This window comes from Pangasianodon hypophthalmus, chromosome 20 (genome assembly GCF_027358585.1).
Source record: "Pangasianodon hypophthalmus isolate fPanHyp1 chromosome 20, fPanHyp1.pri, whole genome shotgun sequence".
NCBI classification, from domain to species: domain Eukaryota; kingdom Metazoa; phylum Chordata; class Actinopteri; order Siluriformes; family Pangasiidae; genus Pangasianodon; species Pangasianodon hypophthalmus.
The window spans coordinates 17,182,072-17,204,624 of NC_069729.1; the positions used below are offsets into that span (position 1 = coordinate 17,182,072).

Sequence of the window (22,553 nt, forward strand, 5' to 3'; positions counted from 1 at the left end):
CCATAGTCATGTTCAGAGATTACAAGAAGTCCTTTCATGTTTAAATATACCTGTATTAAATTTACAGCTTCAGAAATATTAGCACCCTTCATGAAAATGAACAAAAGTGGACATAAAAACGGAATAATACATATTATGTAAGCATTTTTCTAAGTATTTTTCCCCCAAGAAAACACATATCACCACCCCTACAATTAATATTTGGTGAAGTACCCCCTGGAGAGAATAAGAATAAGCCTCTTCCTGCAATGAGCCACTCCCTGTAATGTCTAACAAGGTAAGAGACACTTATAGAGTGATCCTGGATCCTCCTCCATACAGAATACGTTAATCTTCTTGATTCTTAGGTTTGTGCTTCTCTTCGATTCAGACCTCTGGGTTTCAGTGGGGTTTAAATCAGACACAGATGGCCACTGCAAAATACTGCATTAACAGTTCTATCTATGGCCAAGTCATAACCTCCTTGCAGACCGGTTTGGGGTTAAAATCCAGATATTTAGGAGAATTCATGATTACATCAGTGTTCACAAGTCCCTGCTGACAACATTCCTTAAAACAGTCCAAATCATTAATTACCAGCTGCCATATTTTGTAGTGGGTTTTGGGGATTTTCCTTGTATGCAGTCCCCTTTTTTTCATCAAACATGTTCATGACACAATACTGTTTGTGAGTCAATTAGAGGTGGGCAGAAGTCATTACATTTTGAGGAAAGCACAATAATTTGTATACTGTTAAGTGATTAATTCTGATTAACTGAGCACTATATGACCAGGGACATGAACTCAAAAGGTGTACAAAAAGAGAATTGCTATGAATACTGAATAAAAGTCAGTGGCCATTACCTTCCCCCCTTGATCATTCTCCTGCATGTCTCCATCTGTACATCCAACCCTCTTTTCATACTGCACATTTCCATGTACTCATGAAGGTGCCGATTCATGTCACTCTTAGCTGTAGCCAACTCCATCTGCAAAAAGGTGGAGAGTAGAGATAGTGAGAGACTAAATAACAGAGAACAACGAGCCAGTTGGCTGGGCACATTCATCTGAATCATAAATCATAGTGTGACAGCAGGAGGACAAATGCAGCACCAACTCTTATTCAGTCCTCCAGACTTACATTAATATCTAGCAGATGTTACTATGTTAAATTACAGCAGAAAAAAAAAACGTTATTTATATCCCATGGAAAGCACAGACAAACAAATCTCAAGGGATGCTACTAATGAAGACATGACAATTATCATATACAGAAATACAGACACAATATTAACCTCGATCTGGCCAATTGTTGCCTGGTACTCCTCTTCCCTGGTCTTGAAGAGCGTCTCGGTTTCATCAATCAGACTTCCCAGACTGCAGTCCTGCCAAACATGATAAAGGACACACAGTGAAGGAGGCTGTAAACTTGCCTAACTCTTACTAGTCCTAAAAGTTGATCTAATTCTGAATTTAATAGTTAATCTCACTGACAAAAAGGATGCATACAAGCAACTAAGATTAATTTACATGCTGATTATCATCTTTCTGGCCATCATTAATTCAACATCACCATCCACCTGCTATGTAAAATAGAAATTTTTAAATCTTTAAATGCAGGCATGGATGCATTTAACTGGAAAAATTACGTGTTCTACAAAAATACATGACATGCTTAAACATTTACTGACAGAGACTGCCTTTAGACTTCCACTGTAAGTGAGTGTGAAGGAAAAATCTTTTCTTTTTTTTTTTTCACTGCAAGGAAACGTGTCAAAATTATTTGCATTCATGTCACAAGTGTTACAGATACATAGATCGAGATTAGTTTGACAATGCTGGTAAGCATGGCATCTGAGAGGTAAAGACAAACTCACGGCTTCCTGGCTGCCTCCTCCACAGTCTGCCCCATTGTTTGTGGTGTTGATGAACGGCACGTTGTAGTTGGTGAAATCCTCCCACAGCAGCAGCGTTTCCTCGTTTTCTTCCCACGTCAAACTGTCACAATCATCGTCGATGTCAAAGGTCTCCCGCCTGGCAACAAATGAGTTATCTGAGCAATGTCTGCAGCATGAGGAAAAAATGCGGAAGAGAGAAGGAAAGGAGGAAAAAAGGGCAGAGAGTAAAGAAAAGATAGCTGCTATAGCAGAGAAAAGATTTGAAATAGTTTAAGAAAGAGAGTAGATCTAGACTTGTAGAATTCATAAATCCAGAGATGTATTGTTATTTTTAAAAATATTTTTAGTTGTAGTTTTTCATTTCACCACTTGGTGGCAAAAGAGGATATTCTAACATCAATCCATTTGCTGTTTTTATAGCTAAGAATTCTGTCAGAATTTACTCTATTTGTTTCTGGACTGCAACTCACAGCTGGTTGAGCATCCGCTTCATCTCATCCGTAATGTTGAGTGACCCGGCTGCTTCCTCTTCCGACGTGCTTGGATCTGCATCCATCTCTGAGTTTTCCTCATCTGACAACGCCTTCTTCTCTTTTCTCCTGCAGGCCACAGGCCCCTGAGACCACACACGTGCAGAAAAGAGCATCGTCAGGCATAAAAACAGCATGCTCACGTATACACTTCGTAACACAAAACAACTCAAAACTTACGCCGTTACGTCACACAAAGGCTGTGCAACCTTACATTCCTGCAGAGCTGTTTAAACCCTAATCTAAATCACCTGATCTCATTAATCTTCACTTTTTGTTTGAATCCAGAAACAATTTATGAAAAAAAGAATGAAATTATTAGTTTGATTCAATTTTTCCAAAAACATGAACATTAAAAGCCTTTAAAAATCATATTTATACTATGGCTGTAACCTGTGATTAAAAATATGACAAACAACTGGCATAAGAGGTTTTGCATAAAGACAGCCTAGGAAAATCTGTATACCATTTTCTCTTATTAAAAATGCAATTTGGAAATGCCCCATGTCCTCCTGCCACCCCAAGTATCTAGGTAAGCACATTAGCTAGGCTACCTAGCTGGCTATCTGACATTGTAACATGTTAATACGAGTGGGATTTTAGTATCTCCTTCTTGATTTTCATCCTCAATTTCTCAAAACATTCAAGTATTCAAAGGTTGTTAAACATTATTATAACAATCACAATTTTTTATCACTAACATTAGCTATGTTGGGTAGCTAGCTCGATTAGCATACAATTTCAGTGGGTTAATGTTTCTGGGTACCATGCGGCTCTCTGATAATACTGATACCAGATTTGTGACCCAAATACCAATCTGTATAACCCCAAAACCCATCCATCCATCCAGCCAGCCAGCCAGCCAGCCAGCCAGCCATCCAAGTTAAATGTGCATTGTATGTGCATTTTTTAAGTCCAGAATATTGCTGTCCAAAGGTACAGCCTAATCAGATGACAAGAGCATAAAGGTTAACCAAGCCATATGCACTGTAGTTAAATGTGACATAGTCCCTATGGAATTAACTATTGAAGATTATACACTAAAATGTAAGATATTTATTTACTCCAGACATCTTTCAGTGCTATTTAGATTACTGGCATGTTAAAATAATTGTAGTGTATGGTTTGAATTTTCTGAAGGTTATCAATAAAAGACATCCTGAGCATAATGACATAAACCCAGCAGAGATGGAGAGGGGTACTGGCAGCTTTACAAGCATCACGCACATCCCCCTGACACTGACCTCTGTATATAGACACATAAACACAAGGTCAGGTTCCAGCTCTTGCACTGTACTGATATTTTGACACACTAGCAATCTATAAAGGGTCTGACAGTAAAGTTACACAAATCTGGAGACACATAAATCTGGCTAAATCTCAGCCGCTTCTGTAAGCTCTGCTTAGATACAGTGTTAGGCTTTGGTCAGCTCAGTACCTGGAATGTGACGCCCTTATGTGCAAAGGTCCTGCATTAGCAGATGTGTTGGTCTGCGATTCGTCCCTGTGTGGTCTGTGTGTGTTTGTGCATGAGTGTGTGTACATGAGAGTTGTATTCTCTGTGGTTTGGTCACTTTTGTGTCATAGACTTTGTGTTCTGTTTGTGTTGCCTTTGTGTGGTCTTGAAAGAGCAAGCCCATTTCGAGAAAAGAGTGTGTGTGTTTTTTAATTTTAATTTCCAGAGTCTACAGAGTGTTTGAGATTTCTGTGACTTTGTGATTTTTAAATGATTAACTCCTTTTGGAGATGTTTTGGTGTTTTGGGTCAAATTTGCATTAACAGAGCATTAAAGTCCCATTTTTTCAACTAAGACTTTCTCAGGACACCTGCAAAGGCTCAGCTAATGTTACATATGAGTTCATTTATCAGGAAAAGGTTTAACAGCTCAACATATATCTCTGATACACAAATTACTGGAATATCATACTGTAACTAGAAACTTTCAGACACCCAACCTGCATGCTAACCTATCTATCTATCTATCTATTAGCTAATGGTAATGATTAAGAAAATCTTGGCAGTAATGGTATACTTTGACACGCTTGACAAATGGTAAATAAAATCAGAGAGAATATGGCGATGTTAACCAAGACTCAGAAACTGAAACCCTGTCTTTAATGCCTGTTTAATGCTCTTAACAAAATCAGCTACTTTCCAGGTTTTCCAGTGCTAAAGCTAAATCAGTGGACTGCAGGCACTGAGCAAACTATGTCTGTGTGTGTGTGTGAATTACAGTCTGTGTATGTGTGTGTGAGACGCACCGGTGGGGCCCTGGATGGACTGACGTTGAATATTATGTCTTCAGAATTTCTCTGTTGCGCTACATCACACAGTTTCGCCGTGATGTCGATTCTTCTGCAGATGTCCATGTCCACTTTCATGGCTTTCTCCTGGATTTTAGAGTCCAGCTCAGACATTTGCTGCAAATAAATAAATTTGGTTAAGAAAGATCTATTTTTAATGGCATATCATTTAGTAAAAGATGCTAAACTTTCCTTCTAAATATTATTAGTACAGATTCTGGTTTAAGCATACTGTGTCGGACAAACAGAGGAAAGATGCAGCGTCACATGACGAAACTTTAATAATTTCTAACAGTTGGCCTCTAGTGCAGTATGAATATCTGTTACATTTTTTAGTTGTACATGGCTTGCAGATGAGGAATAGTTAAGGAAAACGTTCGACACTTCACTTCATGTTAGAATCCATTCATTAAAAGGAAGAGTTCAGCAAAAAAATAAAATGTACACAATGTTCCACTGCAATTGTAATTCATCAGCCAGCACATGATGAACTATTCCTGACAAGTTTATGTCTTTAGGTTTGTACAGGAGCTATTGCTACCAGTTTTGTATTGTGCAAACTGCATGTCTGACGTTCACCATAACCTGACTTGCTCATGTGATTTCCTGTCACTGATTAATTTCCTACAACAGCACAGTGTTTTATTCTTACTTATTACCCTGCTATACTGCTATTTTATGTACCAGTAGTATTACCTTGCACTTTGCATGATGAATGATACTTTACATTCTAGTAATATTAGCTCCAGTACAAAATTAAAGAAGCATTTTGGATGAGCTGAAAATTGTGTACATTTAATATGTGGTCAGACTGTTCTTTTAATCTATCCTAACAAAAAATCAAACAAAACAAGTACATTTTATTTACAAGTTGGTGTTACATTTCAGCCCTTTTTTAATCATTTCAGCCCATGCCACATGACAACACCAAGCCAGAATAACACCGGCCATTTTGTGATTAGCATTTGCTTTCTCCCTGTCAAATCCTCAACATGGATCAGTTGTAATGATTGCCACACCAGACGAGTTAGTCTTGGAGAACAGACATTGCATGTTAAATTCCTCCTTACTTTCAGATCAGGGAAACTTCTCCTGTTTTCTGCAGCTCTAGAACGAGAAGCAGGATGCCGGCCACCCTTTACAGTGAACGTCAGTGATAACTTAGTAGAAAATCCTTGACAATCATGAACTTATTTTTCAATTATAAACAAGAAATACCAAAATGCCATGCATTATATATAGATACAGTGTGTATATATAAAATATAATATAACATTATATATATATACATACACAGTGTGTACATAATATAAAATGTATGTATGTACAAAATCCATGATATGCATGTATAAAGTGGATATAATCATATACATGGATCATATACATGGATATATACATATACATGTATATAGTCTGCTACCTATGGGTAGCATATGTATATAGTGTATATAGTATATCACAATTATTGGAACATCAATAAATTGTTATAAGTAAGAGGGAACTGATGCTGTTTTACTCTAGACATATTAAAGCCACTACCAAATTTTCTTAGTTGACATGATGAGTCAGTGTGACTAAACTAAACAACACAAGACAAATTCAGACGGAAACCCAGACGACACCTCAATAAACTGTTTACTCGTTCCTCCCTAATCAGGTCACTGATGATGCATTACAGCAGGCTTGCAGTTTATAACGTTTGAGATCATGTCTATGCAATGTGAGGCAGAGCTGATCAGACCTTACTGAGCCACTGCTGGTACACTGTGTTAGCTGGGTTCTCACAGTAACAGAGCTGGAGGGACAAGTACAAATAAGGTCGACTCTGCATCATCCCTATCACAAGACGGGATCATGCTGTATTATGACTACAGATGTCTGGTATGATGTGACATGAATGCACCCGGTATATTGTCTCACTGATGCATAAGATGACTAAATGTTTAGAAATAGATCGCAGATCATAAGTACTTGCTGTCTAGTTGACCGCAAGGGTGCCTATACTTTAGGGCAGTGGTGGCTCAAAGGTTAAGGCTCTGGGTTACTGATCAGAAGGTCAGGGATTCAGGCCCCAGAACCGTCAAGCTGCCACTGTTGGGCCCTTGAGCAAGGCCCTTAATCCTATCTATATATATGTGACAAATAAAGGCTTCTTCTAGTAAGTAAAAATACACAGAGGTTTGAGACATTTCAACTGCATGATGTTATCTCTGATGTAATGCGCAAGCACAGTCAATAAGAAGCCATTTGGAACTTGGCATGATTTGGTAGGAAATGTAATCAAGTGAACTATCAATGACAAAGAAAAACATTCTTGTGTGTAAATGAATCTTAAAAATTCTATATTAAAATTGTCTCCTAAACCTGAACCTGCCAGAAAAGGACCTCTGAAAAGAAAAGGAAGCTTTTGGCAGACAATCATCACAATACCGAAGATCGCTATGCAGTTCTGGTTCCAGCCAGAGACCTTATCAGGACTGTTATGTAATTACTGCGTTTGACGAATCAGGGTTCTGCACTATTTTAAGCCCCACCTACATGTTCCAGCTTGACAAATATGGGACCTGGATAAGAAAAGTGAACCAAATTCAGCACTTGGAAAATGCACGGCTCAATTAACAGTGGAAACAATGGCAAAATGCCGGATCGTGGTTAATTTATCAAGCCGTGCCACACTGTCTAGAGCAAAGGCACTAATAAAGTATATAGAGGTCTATGACAGCCCACTTACATCACTCATGAGGCTTTTGAAGACCACCAGTTCAGCTTTTAACCTCTCCACTTTATTCCTCAGCTCCTCCTGAATGGCCTCTGACTCCTGAGCATTCTGAGAACGAACACACACACACACACACACACACACCTGTTATATAACACAGATGCCTGACAGGTTTCTGCTTCAAATGTAGAGAAATAAAGATCATCCTGATACTCTATATTCTCTATACACATTTGAATGCTTTGAGCAAAGTAACAAAAACCATATTTAATATACTTTTCACTAGGAGATACAATCCCCTTTTTTTTTGTCCAATATTTGATACTGATCTGATACTGACAACCTGACAGCAACCAAGTGACTCACTGTGGGCTTCTGTTGTCAAGTTCTGTTGCAAAATATCAGAGACATTAAGGTAAATGTGTTTTCAGTTGTGTCTTGAAGTCATAGGCAAAATGACAAAACGTCATGTCAATATCATCAGCGGACTGGATTGAAAAATATGTCAAATCCAACCTAGAGTTTCACGCCAGTACCGGCTTTGATACTGATACTTATGATCAAGGTACATCCCTACTTTATCATTTTTCATTATTACTAATAGGGTAAGCAACAAATTTAAGGATTTTGCCTTAGATGTTACATACAAAAATTCTTTTACAGTCATTCATCATCTTCAATAAGTACTATACCCTTCATCAGTGCTGCGGTGGATCCGGGCCTGAGTCAGGAATACACCCTGTATGGGATGCCAGTGCATCTCAGGGAATGATGCACACACACATTCATACCTAGGGGCAATTTAGCATAGCTTGTCCACTAGAATGTCTTTGGGAGGTGGGAAGAAACCGGGGAACCTGGAAGAAACTCACAGAGAAAGTAATCCGAGCTCAGGATCAACCCGCGTACCCTGGGGAGGTGAGATGGCAGTGCTGTACCACATGACACCTTCTTCACAAAATAACTTTGAAACTTTGTTATTTAAAGTTTTCACGTTATTATTAAAAGTTTCTATGTTCCGTTTTTATTGCTAACATTTAAAGGTAATTTTTTTTTTTTTTTTGAGAAAAGCCACTAAACAGGTGCCGTATAATAGGCACTATTTTTTTGGGAGCCTGCATTAGTGCAGAAAATGTGTAAAGATAAATAATTTAAAATCCCTGTGTATTGATTTTCATTTTGAAAACAGAATAGTTTTTCCAAAGGGTTTTCTGAATTACATACTTTTTACTGGTCTAGAAATGAGTGCTTTTAAATGTCATACTTTTCCCACACCTGTGCTGGAGCCTTGCATAGACAGAGAATGTATTCTGTAACAGGCCCAGAGGAGAAGATGAAGGTTAATGTGTGAGCCCATGTGGCTCAGAACAAAATGTTAAAGGTTATATGGAACGTGAGGCTCTCGTGGGAATAGTCCGTTCATACTTTTTTGCTGAGCCGAGCTGTGATCTAGTACAAACAGATACGCAGTTGTCTATTGATTTCCAGTCAGGTCAGAGGAGCAGAGATTGGGTCTTAATGTGTGCAGGATTTCTTTAGGGTGTTGGAGAAATCTTGTACACACTACTGAGCTGTCTTATCTATGGCCTTCGAATAATGACATTTTGTCAACTTGTTACTGCACATGACTCCTTTGAAATGGAGAGAAAAATCCTGCATGGTTTGTGCTTAGGCTGAATTTGGCTGATTGGGTTTATTCACACTCTATTTGAGCAATTCATGTTATGATATTTGATTTTTTTAATACAGTCTTAGTTTGATTGACTGCACCTTAGAAGTAGTTATAGAACTGCTTTCTATTTTCCCCAAAATGTATTTAGTCAGCCAAGACAGATTTAGTGTCTGAAGTTTGCTTCTTTTGTTTCACACTGGAACTACAAGGTTAAAAAAAAACTAACAAAAAACTACAAGGCTAACAAAAAAAAAACCTGGTATCACTGTGCATGAGTGTCAGGCTCAAGTATGACGTGACGATGCATGGATATTTAAAAATAAAGGACCCAAAAGCTTCTCGTTGGTAAATGAAATTGGCTTATTAGACTTTCTAGTCTTGTGTAATGTTTCATGTGATGATTCAGTCAAGATATTTTTTCTTTATAGATTATGTAATAGTTTAAGGTGGACTGTTAAGTTTGTTAAGCCTGTTTTTGCTTGTTATTATTAATGCTAATGAAACATCTGTGTGTAGGATACTTATTTAATACAGTTTCGATAGAGTGTGTACATGTGTGTGTGTGTGTGTGTGTGTGTGACACAGAGAAGGTGAGCTCACCTCATGCAGTGTCTCCAGCATCGTTTCCATCTGCTCTCGTCTAGACAGCTCCTCCTGCCACCTGCAACAGCCAACACACACCTGAAGTAAGTGCATGCACAGTGTATGGAAAACAGGTGTGCATTTGAGTCTAAGTGAGGAAAAAAAATAATACCCTCAACTCAAACATGTGTTACCGTGTTACCGTTTTTACTTATACATGTTACCATAAAACAAACAAACAAAAAGCGATCTGGGGAAGATTACATTTGTTTTGTCGATAAATAAGCTCCACAGCTTTGAATCAATCATGTCTGAGATCAGAGGATGACAATGTAAGCAGAAATTTTTAACTGCCAAACCTTGCATGTTAAGCTACTAGTTAGCTAAGTTTTGTGATAAACAATATAGTTTTTATTGTTATGAGACATTCTGACAGATTTGGTTAGTCTTAACTTAATTGTTGAGAACATCATGATGAAAATTGAGACTCGGAGACTCAGATACTAAAATCAAACTTGTGTCGAACTTTGACAAATGTAAGCAACTTAACTAGCATTTAGATAGCCAACTAGCTATGTTTGTAGTATTAGGCTATTTGTGGGTGTGTACAATTAGCATATTCATGAATATTCATGCACTCTGGTATTTATTATGAGAATAAAAATGTAAAGAATGTTCCTCACCAATTTTTGCCATTTCTTAGGCATTAGAAATATTGAACAACTAATACTTTTACACAAAAACACACACACACAAACTTTTCCATGAAAGGTTCTGAATATAGATATCTTGAATATAGGAAAATGCAACTATTTTCTCACTATTTGATTATTGTAAAACAACAATTAGATTAGTAACACCATTTCTAGACATATTTACTAATATCATGCTTGAAATTATCTATTTTAGGAGCTTCTTTCTAGAAATAATACTTGAAATTATCAAAATTATCTGCCAACGGAATAATTTCAAGCTTGAAATATTGAGCTTGAAAGATTTTTGTTTTTATAATCTTATATTGAGAAATATTAGATAATGTTGCTTATATTTAAAGATATTTTCACATGCTCAATTTTTTTTTTTTTTGTAATGTGTCATTTTCCATCCATCTATTATTTACACTGCCATGAGGAGGTTCCCTAACCACAGGAAGAGCTCGTTCCATAAATACGGGTTTTACTGATAACAAACGAGATGATAATACAAGATAAGAGTTTCAGACATCGGGATATCTACTGCTCTTCACTGAACAGCACATGAGGGTTAAACATCGACTTGTCTTAATACGCAGCAGGTATAAATGGCTCAGGCGGTGAAGTCCAGGCGTCTGTAGTCTGTTTATCAGGCCACAGTGTAATTTAATCCCGATGCAGCAGAACAGACCAGGAATCAGCAGCATGAGGGCAAAGGGTTCATCCAAGACTGAGCTGTGTGACAGAGTCTGCATATATATATATATATATATATATATATATAAACTGGTACACTGATTAGAATAGAATCCAGTCATTCAGAAAATCTACCTCCTGCTAGTGCCACAATGCATTAAACCTGAAAATAGTCTCAGATTCAAAAATTCACACCTCCACCTAAACAAACTTGACAGTAACTGAGTCAACTAGCTAAAGATGGAGAACAGCGAAGGTGGAGAACAGCGAAGAGTTTCACAGTTTTTCAACTATGGAGGATTCCTCACTTTCTTGCCTTCACTTACGCCTGTTGACATTAAACAGCCTGGCGACGTTAAATGTTTTCCGAGTTGTCATGTATGTTTAAACCAAGGTTTACTGTCAGCGAGAGGCTGCTGACATCTGACTGGTAGTGTTATAATAAATTTTAAATATTAAGCTACTTGATAAAATGATATTACTTACTCTTACTGATGGAGATTTGTTGGTAAAACACTTTTATGAAATATGCCTGTCACATAACCACTAACTTCCACAAATTTGACCCTCTTCTAAATGAATAAGTTCACACCATTTATTCTCCAGTAAGGGATGGATGAAAAAGGAACGAGTGTGCAGAAAGACATGACAGACAGATATGCACCTCCAAGAACCCTCCAACAAACCACATTTGTTGCTAATGAGCTGCTATTGTAGAGCAAGACCCGCCCCTGGGGGCGGGACATATACATTCTAGAGAGCATTTAATTGGACAATTACAAGATTAGTACGGGTATGAGTCATCAAAAAAAACAAAACAAAACAAAACAAAACAAAAAAAACTATAAGTAACAAACTATTAATATTAAAACAACATCTCCAAAACTATTAAAAATTTATTTCACTGTCATATTGGTGTCAGTAACACTAAATGACGGGTACAAAAAACTCTGAAACACCTATTTTGATTTCACGGGCACTCTAAGGGTGAATATAATTTTCCTATAACTTTGTTTATATGAAATCCATATATAGAAAGCCAATTACTTATCCAGGCATTGGTATCACAACACCATTCAGACAGATGAAAACCTCTGATATGATATTATCATGTAATAAGTAATAAAGCTTCTTTTCAAGTGGTTTGGATTCAGATGAAAATAAAAATCACCAAGCAGCACCTCTAAAGGAAGTAACTACCCCAGCTACCTATGTAAAGCTAATGTTTTGTAAGTAATTTACCTTGACAATGTACTCAAAGTTCTGCAGAGCAAAAAAACTATGAAACGCTGCAATGCAGCAAACAAACAACTTTAAAGCTAAAACTAAAGCTGGAGCTGGTGGCAGTAAAGAAGCAACTAATCAAGCATGCAGACAGAAGTGTCTGCTGACCACATAAGCAGCAGTGCTCTTTTGAGAATCAGATCATTTTAAAAGGATGACTCCAGGTTGCTATGGCAACCCTCATGGGAGACACCAAAATAGCTCATCAAGCTCACCGTCACACACTCTTCTTTCGGTGAGTGATAATCGGGGCTCCATCTTTAAAAAGGCACTGTCTGTTTCCATGGGGTACAAACAGGAAATGGTAAACACCGTCCCAAAAATACAGGATAGCATCTGCAATGTCTGCATACTGATAAGCCATCCTACCGTGTTTACAGTGAGGACTGAACCAAGTGACTGGACCACAACACACACACGAACCTCTAACCACAAGAGATCCGTGGGACTGAAACAGAAGCCTGCACTCTCAGTTTTGCATTTCGGTTATACTCTAAAAGAGGACCGGTCACATGTAAAACCACAGAAAAGTGAAAAAAGTAAAAGCTCCATAGTTGCGTATGCTTTGTGTCATTTAACATACATACATGCTCCATAAATGGATAATACTCTCATAATCCATTTAAGAGTGATTAAAATTAATTAAAAAAATACTTTAGGGAGCTAAAAATTTTGCTTACTGACAAATCGGCTAATATTACTTATAATTTCAGAAAATAAGTAGGTACCAAAATCTTTTGTAAAATGAAGCTTTACTTCAAAGTTTTACTTTAAAAGTCTGTACACCTTATTTACATTGAATAGAAAAAATCTATAGAACAATAGTTTAAAATATTTTGATCCTATGACCTGCTAAATATTACATGGTTAGCATAATATTCCTGAATGTGATTTCCCAATATAACCTTTAAACAGACATGATTCTCACACTCACACTCTAATTTTCACCAATTCCAGTAACTCCCTGGATCCTTATGATCAGCCAATAGTATTGTCTAACAAATGTATTGGTCAGGACCTAGTCCCTTTATTATGGCCTAAGGGTGCTGCCATAGTCGGAGCCTTGTGTCACAGTGCTGTCTCAGCTGCTTCAGCTGTGTCTAAATCACACACGGCTGTGGTGTGCTGAGCTAAAGAGGTCACTGAGGTTCACAGTTACATCACATCCAGTCAATCACGTCACGACACATGCAGCAGGAGAGCACAATTTCTTTTGTGACTGAGTGGGATATGAGCACCAGTGCACACAGTGTGATGTAAAAAGTCAGGGATAAATATTACAGCAGCAGTGAAAGGTTTATTATTTTCCACATTTTAGAATAATAGTGAAGATATTACAACTACAAAGCAATAGTAAGAATTATTATTACTATATGCTAATATTCAGGAAATTAGTCTTATTCATAGATTATACTGTGATAAATATAAAGTCAAAATGAGATAATTTGAAATAATGACACCATGAACTAGCATATTATGTTACGTTAAAGTAAAATAACAACATCTCTTGAAATAACAAGATATGTTGAAATATATAAATTAACTTGAAATAATAACATGTTCTGCAACAGGGAGTTATTAAGTTAAAGAAATTATGATATAGTAAGTTAAAATGTCTAAAAAATGAGATATGTTGAAATAACAAAAAAGCTTCCTTATGAATATGTACATACATATTATCCAAGCTTACAGCATAATATATATATATATGCACACACACTATATGGCCAAAGGTATGTAAGAGGTATACCCCTACTAATTATTGAGTTTCAGCCACACCCCTTGCTAACAGGTGCATAAAATCAAGCACATACCCATGCAATCTCCATAGACAAACACTGGCAGTAGAATGGGTCATACTGAAGAGCTCAGGGACTGTAAACATGGCTCGGTCATAGAAATGTCATGAATTTAACTTCATATTAATGCCCATGGCTTTGGCACAGGGACAAGTTGATAAAGATGTGATGATCAAGCATCCACATACTTTTGGCCATATATTGTATATATAAGCTTACTCTTCTCTTTTATTTCTTAGAAATAAAAACCCCACAAGTGTGAATCACATTTTATGTATGTTTTTTGATCCCATATGCTCAGAGAATCAAGGTTTGAACTAGCCTCAGAATAGCAGTGCTATCTATTTTAAAGCTGAATTAAAAGTGGTGTGAGATCAGTGACACAGATCAACTGATGGATCGTTTCCATGTCACCTGAAGGTCACACTAGCGTCTCAATATTTACCAAGATAGTGCATCTCTGCAAAGCAGACTAGTCTGGGGAGCATCTGGAATGACAACCAACCCTAAAACAGAAGTACATGGTGAAAACATTCAATTCTCAGCCATCACACTGCTTATAAGGAGCATTGGACTGACTGTTCGTTTTGTCTGAGTTGTAAATAGACAAAGAGTCACCTTACAAGGACTTGGAATAGCCTCAGAGGGTGACCAAAAAATTCCAAAGTCATTGAGTACTTAGGAAAGACTGCATGCTGAATAAGTGTGTGTTTAACTGAGTGAGGTAAAAGGAAAAAATAAATGACAGAGCATGGTTAATATGCACTGTTTTCACGTTAGCTAATATGTGTGTATACTGAGGGCTTATCACATGCTAATGTTTGATTGAAGTGTCCTCTTCTTTGAAAATGTCAGAAAGAAGAGAAAAAGAAATAAAAGTGTCTTTCATAGGTTTCCACTGAAATGTAGCTAACCATAACCCTGCTAGACAATCAGCTAATGAGCTAGCATGAGGTAACACTACATAAATCACCACACTTGGCTAAGCCTGACAGAGGAAACAAGAAGTTGTGTTTAAACGTCAAACCTGTGTTTCTCTCACCACGCAACAGTAAAGACGACTTTCTAACAACAAAAAAAAAACTCTACAATGTTGACTTTTTAAAAGTAGGCCAGATTTTGGTATGTAAATGCTGCCTCCATGAATATGCTAATCCAGCTATCGATACCTCAGAGAAGCTTTTTTTTTTTTTTTTTTTTTTTAGCATTTACATAAAAAAAGAAAAAAAGAAAAATGTCACGTTCCTCTCAAGGGTTCCTGTCATTCTCTGTCAATGTTTATCTCTTCAGAGGGACAATATATTAATGGTGTCCACACATGACATTTCCTGTATGGAAAGGTAATAATTTTCATAACATCAATCAAGGGACATTTTTTTACTCAAGTAAAATTTGTGCAGTAAAACCTTGTGCAGAAATATTATATATTGTTTTAGTAACTTCAACAGTGCCTTTGTGGTTAGTATTGTAACAAAATAATAATAATAATAATAATAATAATAATAATAATAATGATAGAGTAAACTGGTTTAACACCAGTGAGGTTTTTTAAGGTTAGCTTGGCCATAATGCATACAGATGTTACTTTTTTCCTAGTGGAAAAACTGGGGCAGGGCGTAGGGCAGAAATTAGGGGATTATGGTTCGATGCTACTGACTGAAATGTTGTGAGTTCAAATTTCAGCACTACCAGATCACATTGCTCCCCATTTGTAATGAATGCCAAGTGAATACATGAAATAAATAATCCCTATGCAATTTCATGTCACGATACATGGATATAGTTTACAGAGAGCTCGAGTGGGGTTCCGTGCTGCTTAGATTCCATCTTTACTTTCTATACTGAAGTCGTGAAACCCCATATCCATTTATTACACACACACACACTGACACACACACAGACCACGGGGTTTTTTTTTCTGTATTGATTAGGTGTAATGCAGGCAGCCTGAAGGAATCCATTCTGTCCACAGAGGCTGCAACACATGTCGAGTGTTAATGAGTGTTCAGTCTAGGGAAAGTGCAGGTGCAGCAAAAACTCCATGCTCCAAAAGATCACAACAGGGGGCTTATGAAATTAATCCAGATCCTTTTTTTTGCTCCAACATATCCTGTGATACCTCTTCCTCTATTCTTGTCCATTTCTATTAACCTCATTCTAACCTGACACATATTTTACACTTCTTTGGTCCTCATATTGAGAAGGCCCTACCTCTTTTTATATCAAAATAATTATGCTGTAGTAAGAACATCAACTAAACACAATTCTGTCACGGTGACTCCCTATGCGTACGTGTGATGGTTCCCATGGTGATGAATGTGCTTGTGTTTGTGCCATGTGCGTTTGTTTTGGTTCCTGTTTCAGAGCCACTGTTGGGCCCTTGAGCAAGGCCCTTGACCCTCTGTGCTCTGGGGGTGCTGTATCATGGCGGACCATGCGCTCTGACCCCAGCTTCCTAACAAGCTGGGATATGCGAAGAAAAGAATTTCACTGTGCTGTAAGGTATATGTGACAAATAGAGGCTGCTTCTTCTTCCTCTTCTTCTGTGTCTTCTTTGCAGTGTTCCTGAGTGTGTTCACCTGTTCCTTGTTTTCCCTTGATTTGAGTTTGAGTTTTAAACTCTCTGTGTATCCCTCTCTAATAAAGAACAAACTGAGGATTGTGTCTTTCCTCAAACTACTGCACATTCCAAATTCCAGTTGGCAGAGATGATTCAGTCAAATTCCACCCTCAAAAAATGTACAATAATTTAGTATTGTATAGCACAGTTTGGTTCTACTATGATGCCATATATTTCTACATGATGCCATATATTTCTATACAGTGGTTCTACTATAATGCTCTATGGTTCTACTATGGTACCCTATTGCTTTTTTAAGATATACTTTGCATTTGCTAATTAACCTATGGTTAATTATACTATGCTTATACTATGGTACCCTATGGTTCTATTACGATACTCTCTGGTTTTACTGTGGTATGGTGCTACAATGATACTCTATGTTTCAACTATTACTCCCTATGGTTCTTCTATGGTACCTTGTTATCTCACCTTTTCCCACAATACTCCCAAGGTTTTACATTCTTATGGTAACTACATGTTTACCCATGGTATTACTACAGCTCTGCTATGGTGCCATAGACCTACAATAGTTACCAGTGCAAGCAGTGGTATTTTTTTTTACACATATGACCATGGTTAATTTTTGTAGAGGCAAGATTCTCTTTCCACCTGTCAGAATTGGAGCACTTTAAATAGAGCAGGAGAAAATAGCCTTCACCTCAAATCTCCAAACATATCAATAACACTAAGTACTGAGAGGACAGCTGATGGGCAGCTGACAGCTGATAAGGTTTAGGTGCAAGAATGTAGGGAAAAACACTAAGTGTAGGAAGTAGAAGTATTTCCCTATACTCGCAGGATTCAGGGGCTATTAACAAAAACTTTTTTGTCATACAGGGTTCATATATTCCATACATTCCATAGAAAGGGTTTTAACCTGTTTTTCACCTGTATGGTAACATTGAAAGGAAATCTGTTAAAGGAATGTCTGCTATGTGTGGCATAGACTTATCCGTTTTCAGTGAAATATATGCTGCTGAAATGTTATCCCATGCTCTCACTATCGTCATGAAGTCTTGAGGTCATCCGGTTTCAACCTTTTCAGGTTATTATTAACTCTTAAAGAACATTGTTTTGTATACCACATTATATACAACATTCATTAGTTGGAAACTTTCATCTCTGTGATCGTTGCACCATATTAATTTGATATTTTATGTTTTTAGGTAGAGTGTGGGTTCTTTTCCATTATATTAAACTTACAGTCTTTAAAAGTCCAAGATGATGATGGGTGGAAATATGGTGAATGAGAGATGACATGCAGAACATCTACTATGTGAATATTATCAATATTCACACCATAGCTCTGAATACTCAAATCTGATTGGTCAGAACATTGCTTAATATTCAATAACAGAACCTCTGACAATATTTCATGTGCAACATAGTTGCTGACATGGTGAAGTTTTCTGTTAGGTGACGTTTATTTAGCATTTATGCAAGGAGTCTCCAGAGTTAGTGCTGTTTCAGTCAGTAAGATTTCTGCCATGGCAAAGTCTTCAGAACACAGTGCTTTCCAGGTTCTCTGTAACAAGTCAAGCTGTACTGTATTTTTTTTTTTGTTTTATTAACTTTAAGAGAAAGAAAAAAGAGAAGATTGTGAGGGAACAACTGCTTATTGCTGCTATAACGCAAGTGATAACGGGAACCTTTGTTGTTTTGTTCCATTCTCCAAAATGCAGCTACAAGCGGTTAAAAAGAATGGCGTGTTGTTCCTTAATTAATAAGACACTTTGGGAAGTGCTGCTATAGCAAAATAATCAACTTATACCACAGCAAATCCATAGGAAATTAATCAACAATGGGGTGGTGTGATGTGACCGTATGTGAAGCAGAGTTACTGTTATCATTCCATTGTTGATTAATTTCCTGTAACAGCACACCCCCAAGTGTTTTATTCCTTAGATTTGTTTTTTTATTTGGCTGATTCTTATTTAATGAGGTAGAGTTCAATCTAAATAAGCAGCCGAGGAGTTTGAAGCTATCAATGTTATTACAAGCTCTTACTGCTGTTAGAAGGCCTTGAGGACATCACGTATTGTCTCTCTATCAGTACTTTACCTTTTAGTTACTAGTACAGAACCTTAATGGCTGTGCAATAACTAGACTAGTACCTGATCCTGCTATCTTGATTGGTGGTACCTGTTTTTACCAACTTCTGAACTAGATACCTTTGTATATAAAACACAGTATTTAATAATAATATTGTAAACCACATTATTAATCCAGGCTTTTATATTACCTAGCTTAACCTAACATTCATAGGTAAGTACAGTATTACAGACACAGCTGTGGTTTATATAACCTGAGTATTATATTCAAATCCTTAAATCCTCAATCAGAATGAGCCACTATTCAGTAAAAAATGATCTATGTCAGTCTGGACTTGGCTGCATTAGATCATTTCATTATCGTAGCAAAGTTTAAAAGAAAACTAATCCTCTCCGAACATGAATAATATAATAATGTGCATAACACAGACATGATGCTTTTATTCCTTGCCTGGAGACTTTCTTTCATGTGTCTGCAGACTGGGGCACAAAAGCAAGACCATTCAAGCCTGGACACACCTTCAAGACAGGATACAAACAGATTCATCTGAACACGGAGCATAGGGGAAAACAAACATAAAATACACGAGAAGGAGATCCATTATACAGATCCAGAGGAAACGAAATGAGAGGAATTCCTTTCTACTAGGGCAGGGTCAGCCTTCTGTGAAAGGTGTGGCACCCCAAAGAATCTTAAATCATACTGGTGCCAACATTATGAGCTTGAGAATCAAAAGTGGCGAAGCGTATGTGTGGAGGTGGAATAAGACAAATAACGATCTTTTCAAAATGAAACATCATGCTTTTCGTGAATAAAAATCATTCATTTTACAGAAATGCTGCAGTAAGATAAAAGAGACTGATTTTTTAAAAATATGAAATAAATTATTTTTAGTTACATTTGCTCTCTAATTAATAGTCACTCACTTTCCAACAAGTGGTTCTGAGTGTCTACTTTCATAAATATTCATTATTTTGTTATTCATTAAAACTTAAAACCTTAAAACTTAAAACCAAAACTTAAGATACAGTATTATGTAAATCTTAGGCACCCTATTTATTTTTTTAGTACAAACTTTGTTACAGATTTTTATTTTATGACTTCTACATTATCGAATCAGTACAAAAACATTTCAGATTTCCAAGCAAAATGTTTGTATGGCAGTAAAGAAAGCAGCATATTACATAAGAGATCACTTTTCAGACAACAAACATAATGAAGGCTGCTGGGTTTTGCTGCAAAAATAGGAAGTAAGTACGACAGTCAAAGTCTCCAGAAGAACTGTGGCTGCTTCTGCAAGATGCTCAGTAACACTTACAGCTCATTTCCTTATAAACCTGTACAAACTGTACCTGAGACTATTTTTTTAAAGCAAAGGGCCATCACACCAAATATTGCCTTTGTTTCATTTATTACTGTTTATTGCTCTTTATAATATTTTTTTAACGTAGAAACATTTTTCATTATTTTTGAAGGCTTCTTTGCTCTACAGCATTTCTTTGCATGGGCCTAAGACTTTTGCACAGTACTGTATATTGGCAATACATTGGAGGTTTACCTGCTCATGTAATTATCCAAACAGCTGACTACTGAAACTGGACACTTAGAGATTGGAAAAAGACCAGACGACATTTTTTGAATCTTCGACTGTCAAGTTTTCAGTGGGCCTGTGCACACTTTAGCGTCAGATTCCCGTTCTTGGATGCCAGGATGCCATCTTCTGCTGTTGTAACCAATCAGCCTCATGGTTCAACGTGTTTCGCATTCTGAAATGCTTTTCTGCTCACCATGGCTGTAAAGTGTGGTTATTTGAGTTACCATAGCCTTCCTGTCAACTCAAACCAGTCTGGCCATTCTTCTTTGACCTCTCTCATCAATAAGGCATTTCTGCCCATATAACTGTCCTCACTGGATATTTATTTTTTGTGCTATTCTGTGTAAATGCTAGAGACTGTTCTGTGTGAAAATCCCAAGAGATCAGTAGATTCTGAAATACTCAGACCAGCCCATCTGGCACCAAAAACTACGGTCAGAGTCACTGAGATCACATTTTTCCCCAATCTGATGTTTGCTGTGAACATTAACTGAAGCTCTTGACTTGTATCTACATAATTTTACACACTGAGCTGCTACCAGATGATTAGCTGATTGGATGAATGTGCAGGGGTATGTGTACAGGTGTTCCTATTATTGTGGCAGAGTGTATATATAAATACAGTGTATATTCATAATTTAATTTTTTGTTTGTGGTGTTTGGACATGGATTTGGGCTGCTTAACTGAAAATTGTGCATTGATATTCTTAATTGTTTTTGGTTATTTAATTTTTTTGTTTCTTCTTTTTTTTTAAACGCGTGTAATGATTTAAATTGATTGATTTAAAACAGATGATGAGACCGTAATTCCATCTCAGACAGGCTATTCATACATCCACCTACACTGCCATGCCTATAACGGCCAGTCCACACCTTATTTCCTCGTACAAATTCATTATCTCATCACTAAACATTGTGGTGTACTGTAACAAACCATCTCATCGACCCTCGAGCTATTCTCTGTCAGGCACTAAGCCGTGTTTTGAGGAACACACCCTGAACGAATATGTTCCTGTCTCTGAGATATACCTTTCCAAACAGGTGGGACAAGGTGTGGTCACGAAGCCTTGTTTTGAAAGCTCTCTGATCAAAGACCATTTGCAGCGAAAACACATCACTGCCTGTAACTGTAGCCAGAAAATAGGCAAACCCTGAGATGTATATCTGTGTGAGAATGTAAAATGGCTCTGCTCGGAGCAACATGTAAAAAAATAAGAGTGGTGTGATAATGATTTAATGCCTCTGAATAGGTAATTGTATTAATCGGTAAATCTGGGTGGACCACAAGGCTTGTTGGAACTCCTGCACAGACAGGAATGAAACAAGGATGAGTAAAGGTGAGTTCACTGGAAGGAACGCTAACAAATACCTGGCGATGAATGTTTTTCTACAGGAACGCCTCGGTTGTTTAGTTTCAGCTCACTTCACCCTTTCTGAATCATCAAAGTATGTTCATTGACCAGAAAAGCCATTTCAATCCCAGGTACAAATTCATTGTAAGAACTGCTTGCAAAGATAAAACGTCTTTCAATCATTCACTAGCTAAAAGAAAGGGATAATGACAATGAGGCAGGATGTTGATCTTTCACTAGGGTCTTCAATACCCTTGTTTCTTTCATGTGTGCTAATGCCATTGCATGTTTATTCAACAGTGGTTCTATATAGGTCACTTCAAAATGGATCAAGTCCCTTGGTTATTTATTTACTATAGCTTCAATGCAATAGAACAAACCGTCACTAGAACAGTGCTGCAAATGATGAAAATGAAAATGAAATTAAAGTGTTTTAGTAACGTGGTGGCCCCCATGAGTTGCCCGAACAGTTTCAACATGCCTTGCCATGGATTCTACAAGTCTCTGGAACAGTATTTGAGCGATGAACACCATTCAGCCAAAAGATAATTTCCTCAGTTGGTGCTTTGATGATGATGGTGAAGAACAGTCTCTAACACACCACTCCGAAATCTCCCATAAGTGATTGTAAAGGCCATAGTATTTAATTTACCTCATTTTCATCCTCATCAAACCATTCAGTGAGCACCTTTGCCTTGTGGATAGTAGCGTGATCATCCGGGAAAAGACCACTCCCATTAGGATAGAAATGTTTCATCACAAGGTAAAGGTGTTCAAG

The 22,553-nt window shown here is 37.2% G+C and overlaps 1 protein-coding gene across 4 annotated transcripts in view; it reads right to left on the minus strand.

Moving 5' to 3' along the window:
* The window catches only part of iffo2b (intermediate filament family orphan 2b), a 44,289-nt gene that overhangs the window by 5,797 nt on the left and 15,939 nt on the right, over nucleotides 1-22,553 (minus strand). The window contains exons 2-9 of one of the 4 annotated variants that reach the window (XM_026932756.3): nucleotides 9,702-9,762; nucleotides 7,442-7,537; nucleotides 5,781-5,846; nucleotides 4,669-4,827; nucleotides 2,348-2,493; nucleotides 1,857-2,013; nucleotides 1,275-1,364; nucleotides 844-968 (exon numbers count right to left, since the gene is read on the minus strand). In XM_026932756.3, coding sequence (XP_026788557.2) covers nucleotides 844-968; nucleotides 1,275-1,364; nucleotides 1,857-2,013; nucleotides 2,348-2,493; nucleotides 4,669-4,827; nucleotides 5,781-5,846; nucleotides 7,442-7,537; nucleotides 9,702-9,762 — 900 coding nt within the window. Of the gene's footprint in view, nucleotides 1-843; nucleotides 969-1,274; nucleotides 1,365-1,856; nucleotides 2,044-2,347; nucleotides 2,494-4,668; nucleotides 4,828-5,780; nucleotides 5,847-7,441; nucleotides 7,538-9,701; nucleotides 9,763-22,553 lie in introns of all 4 variants that reach the window. The other 3 variants (XM_026932755.3, XM_026932758.3, XM_026932757.3) reach the window with 3 other exon arrangements.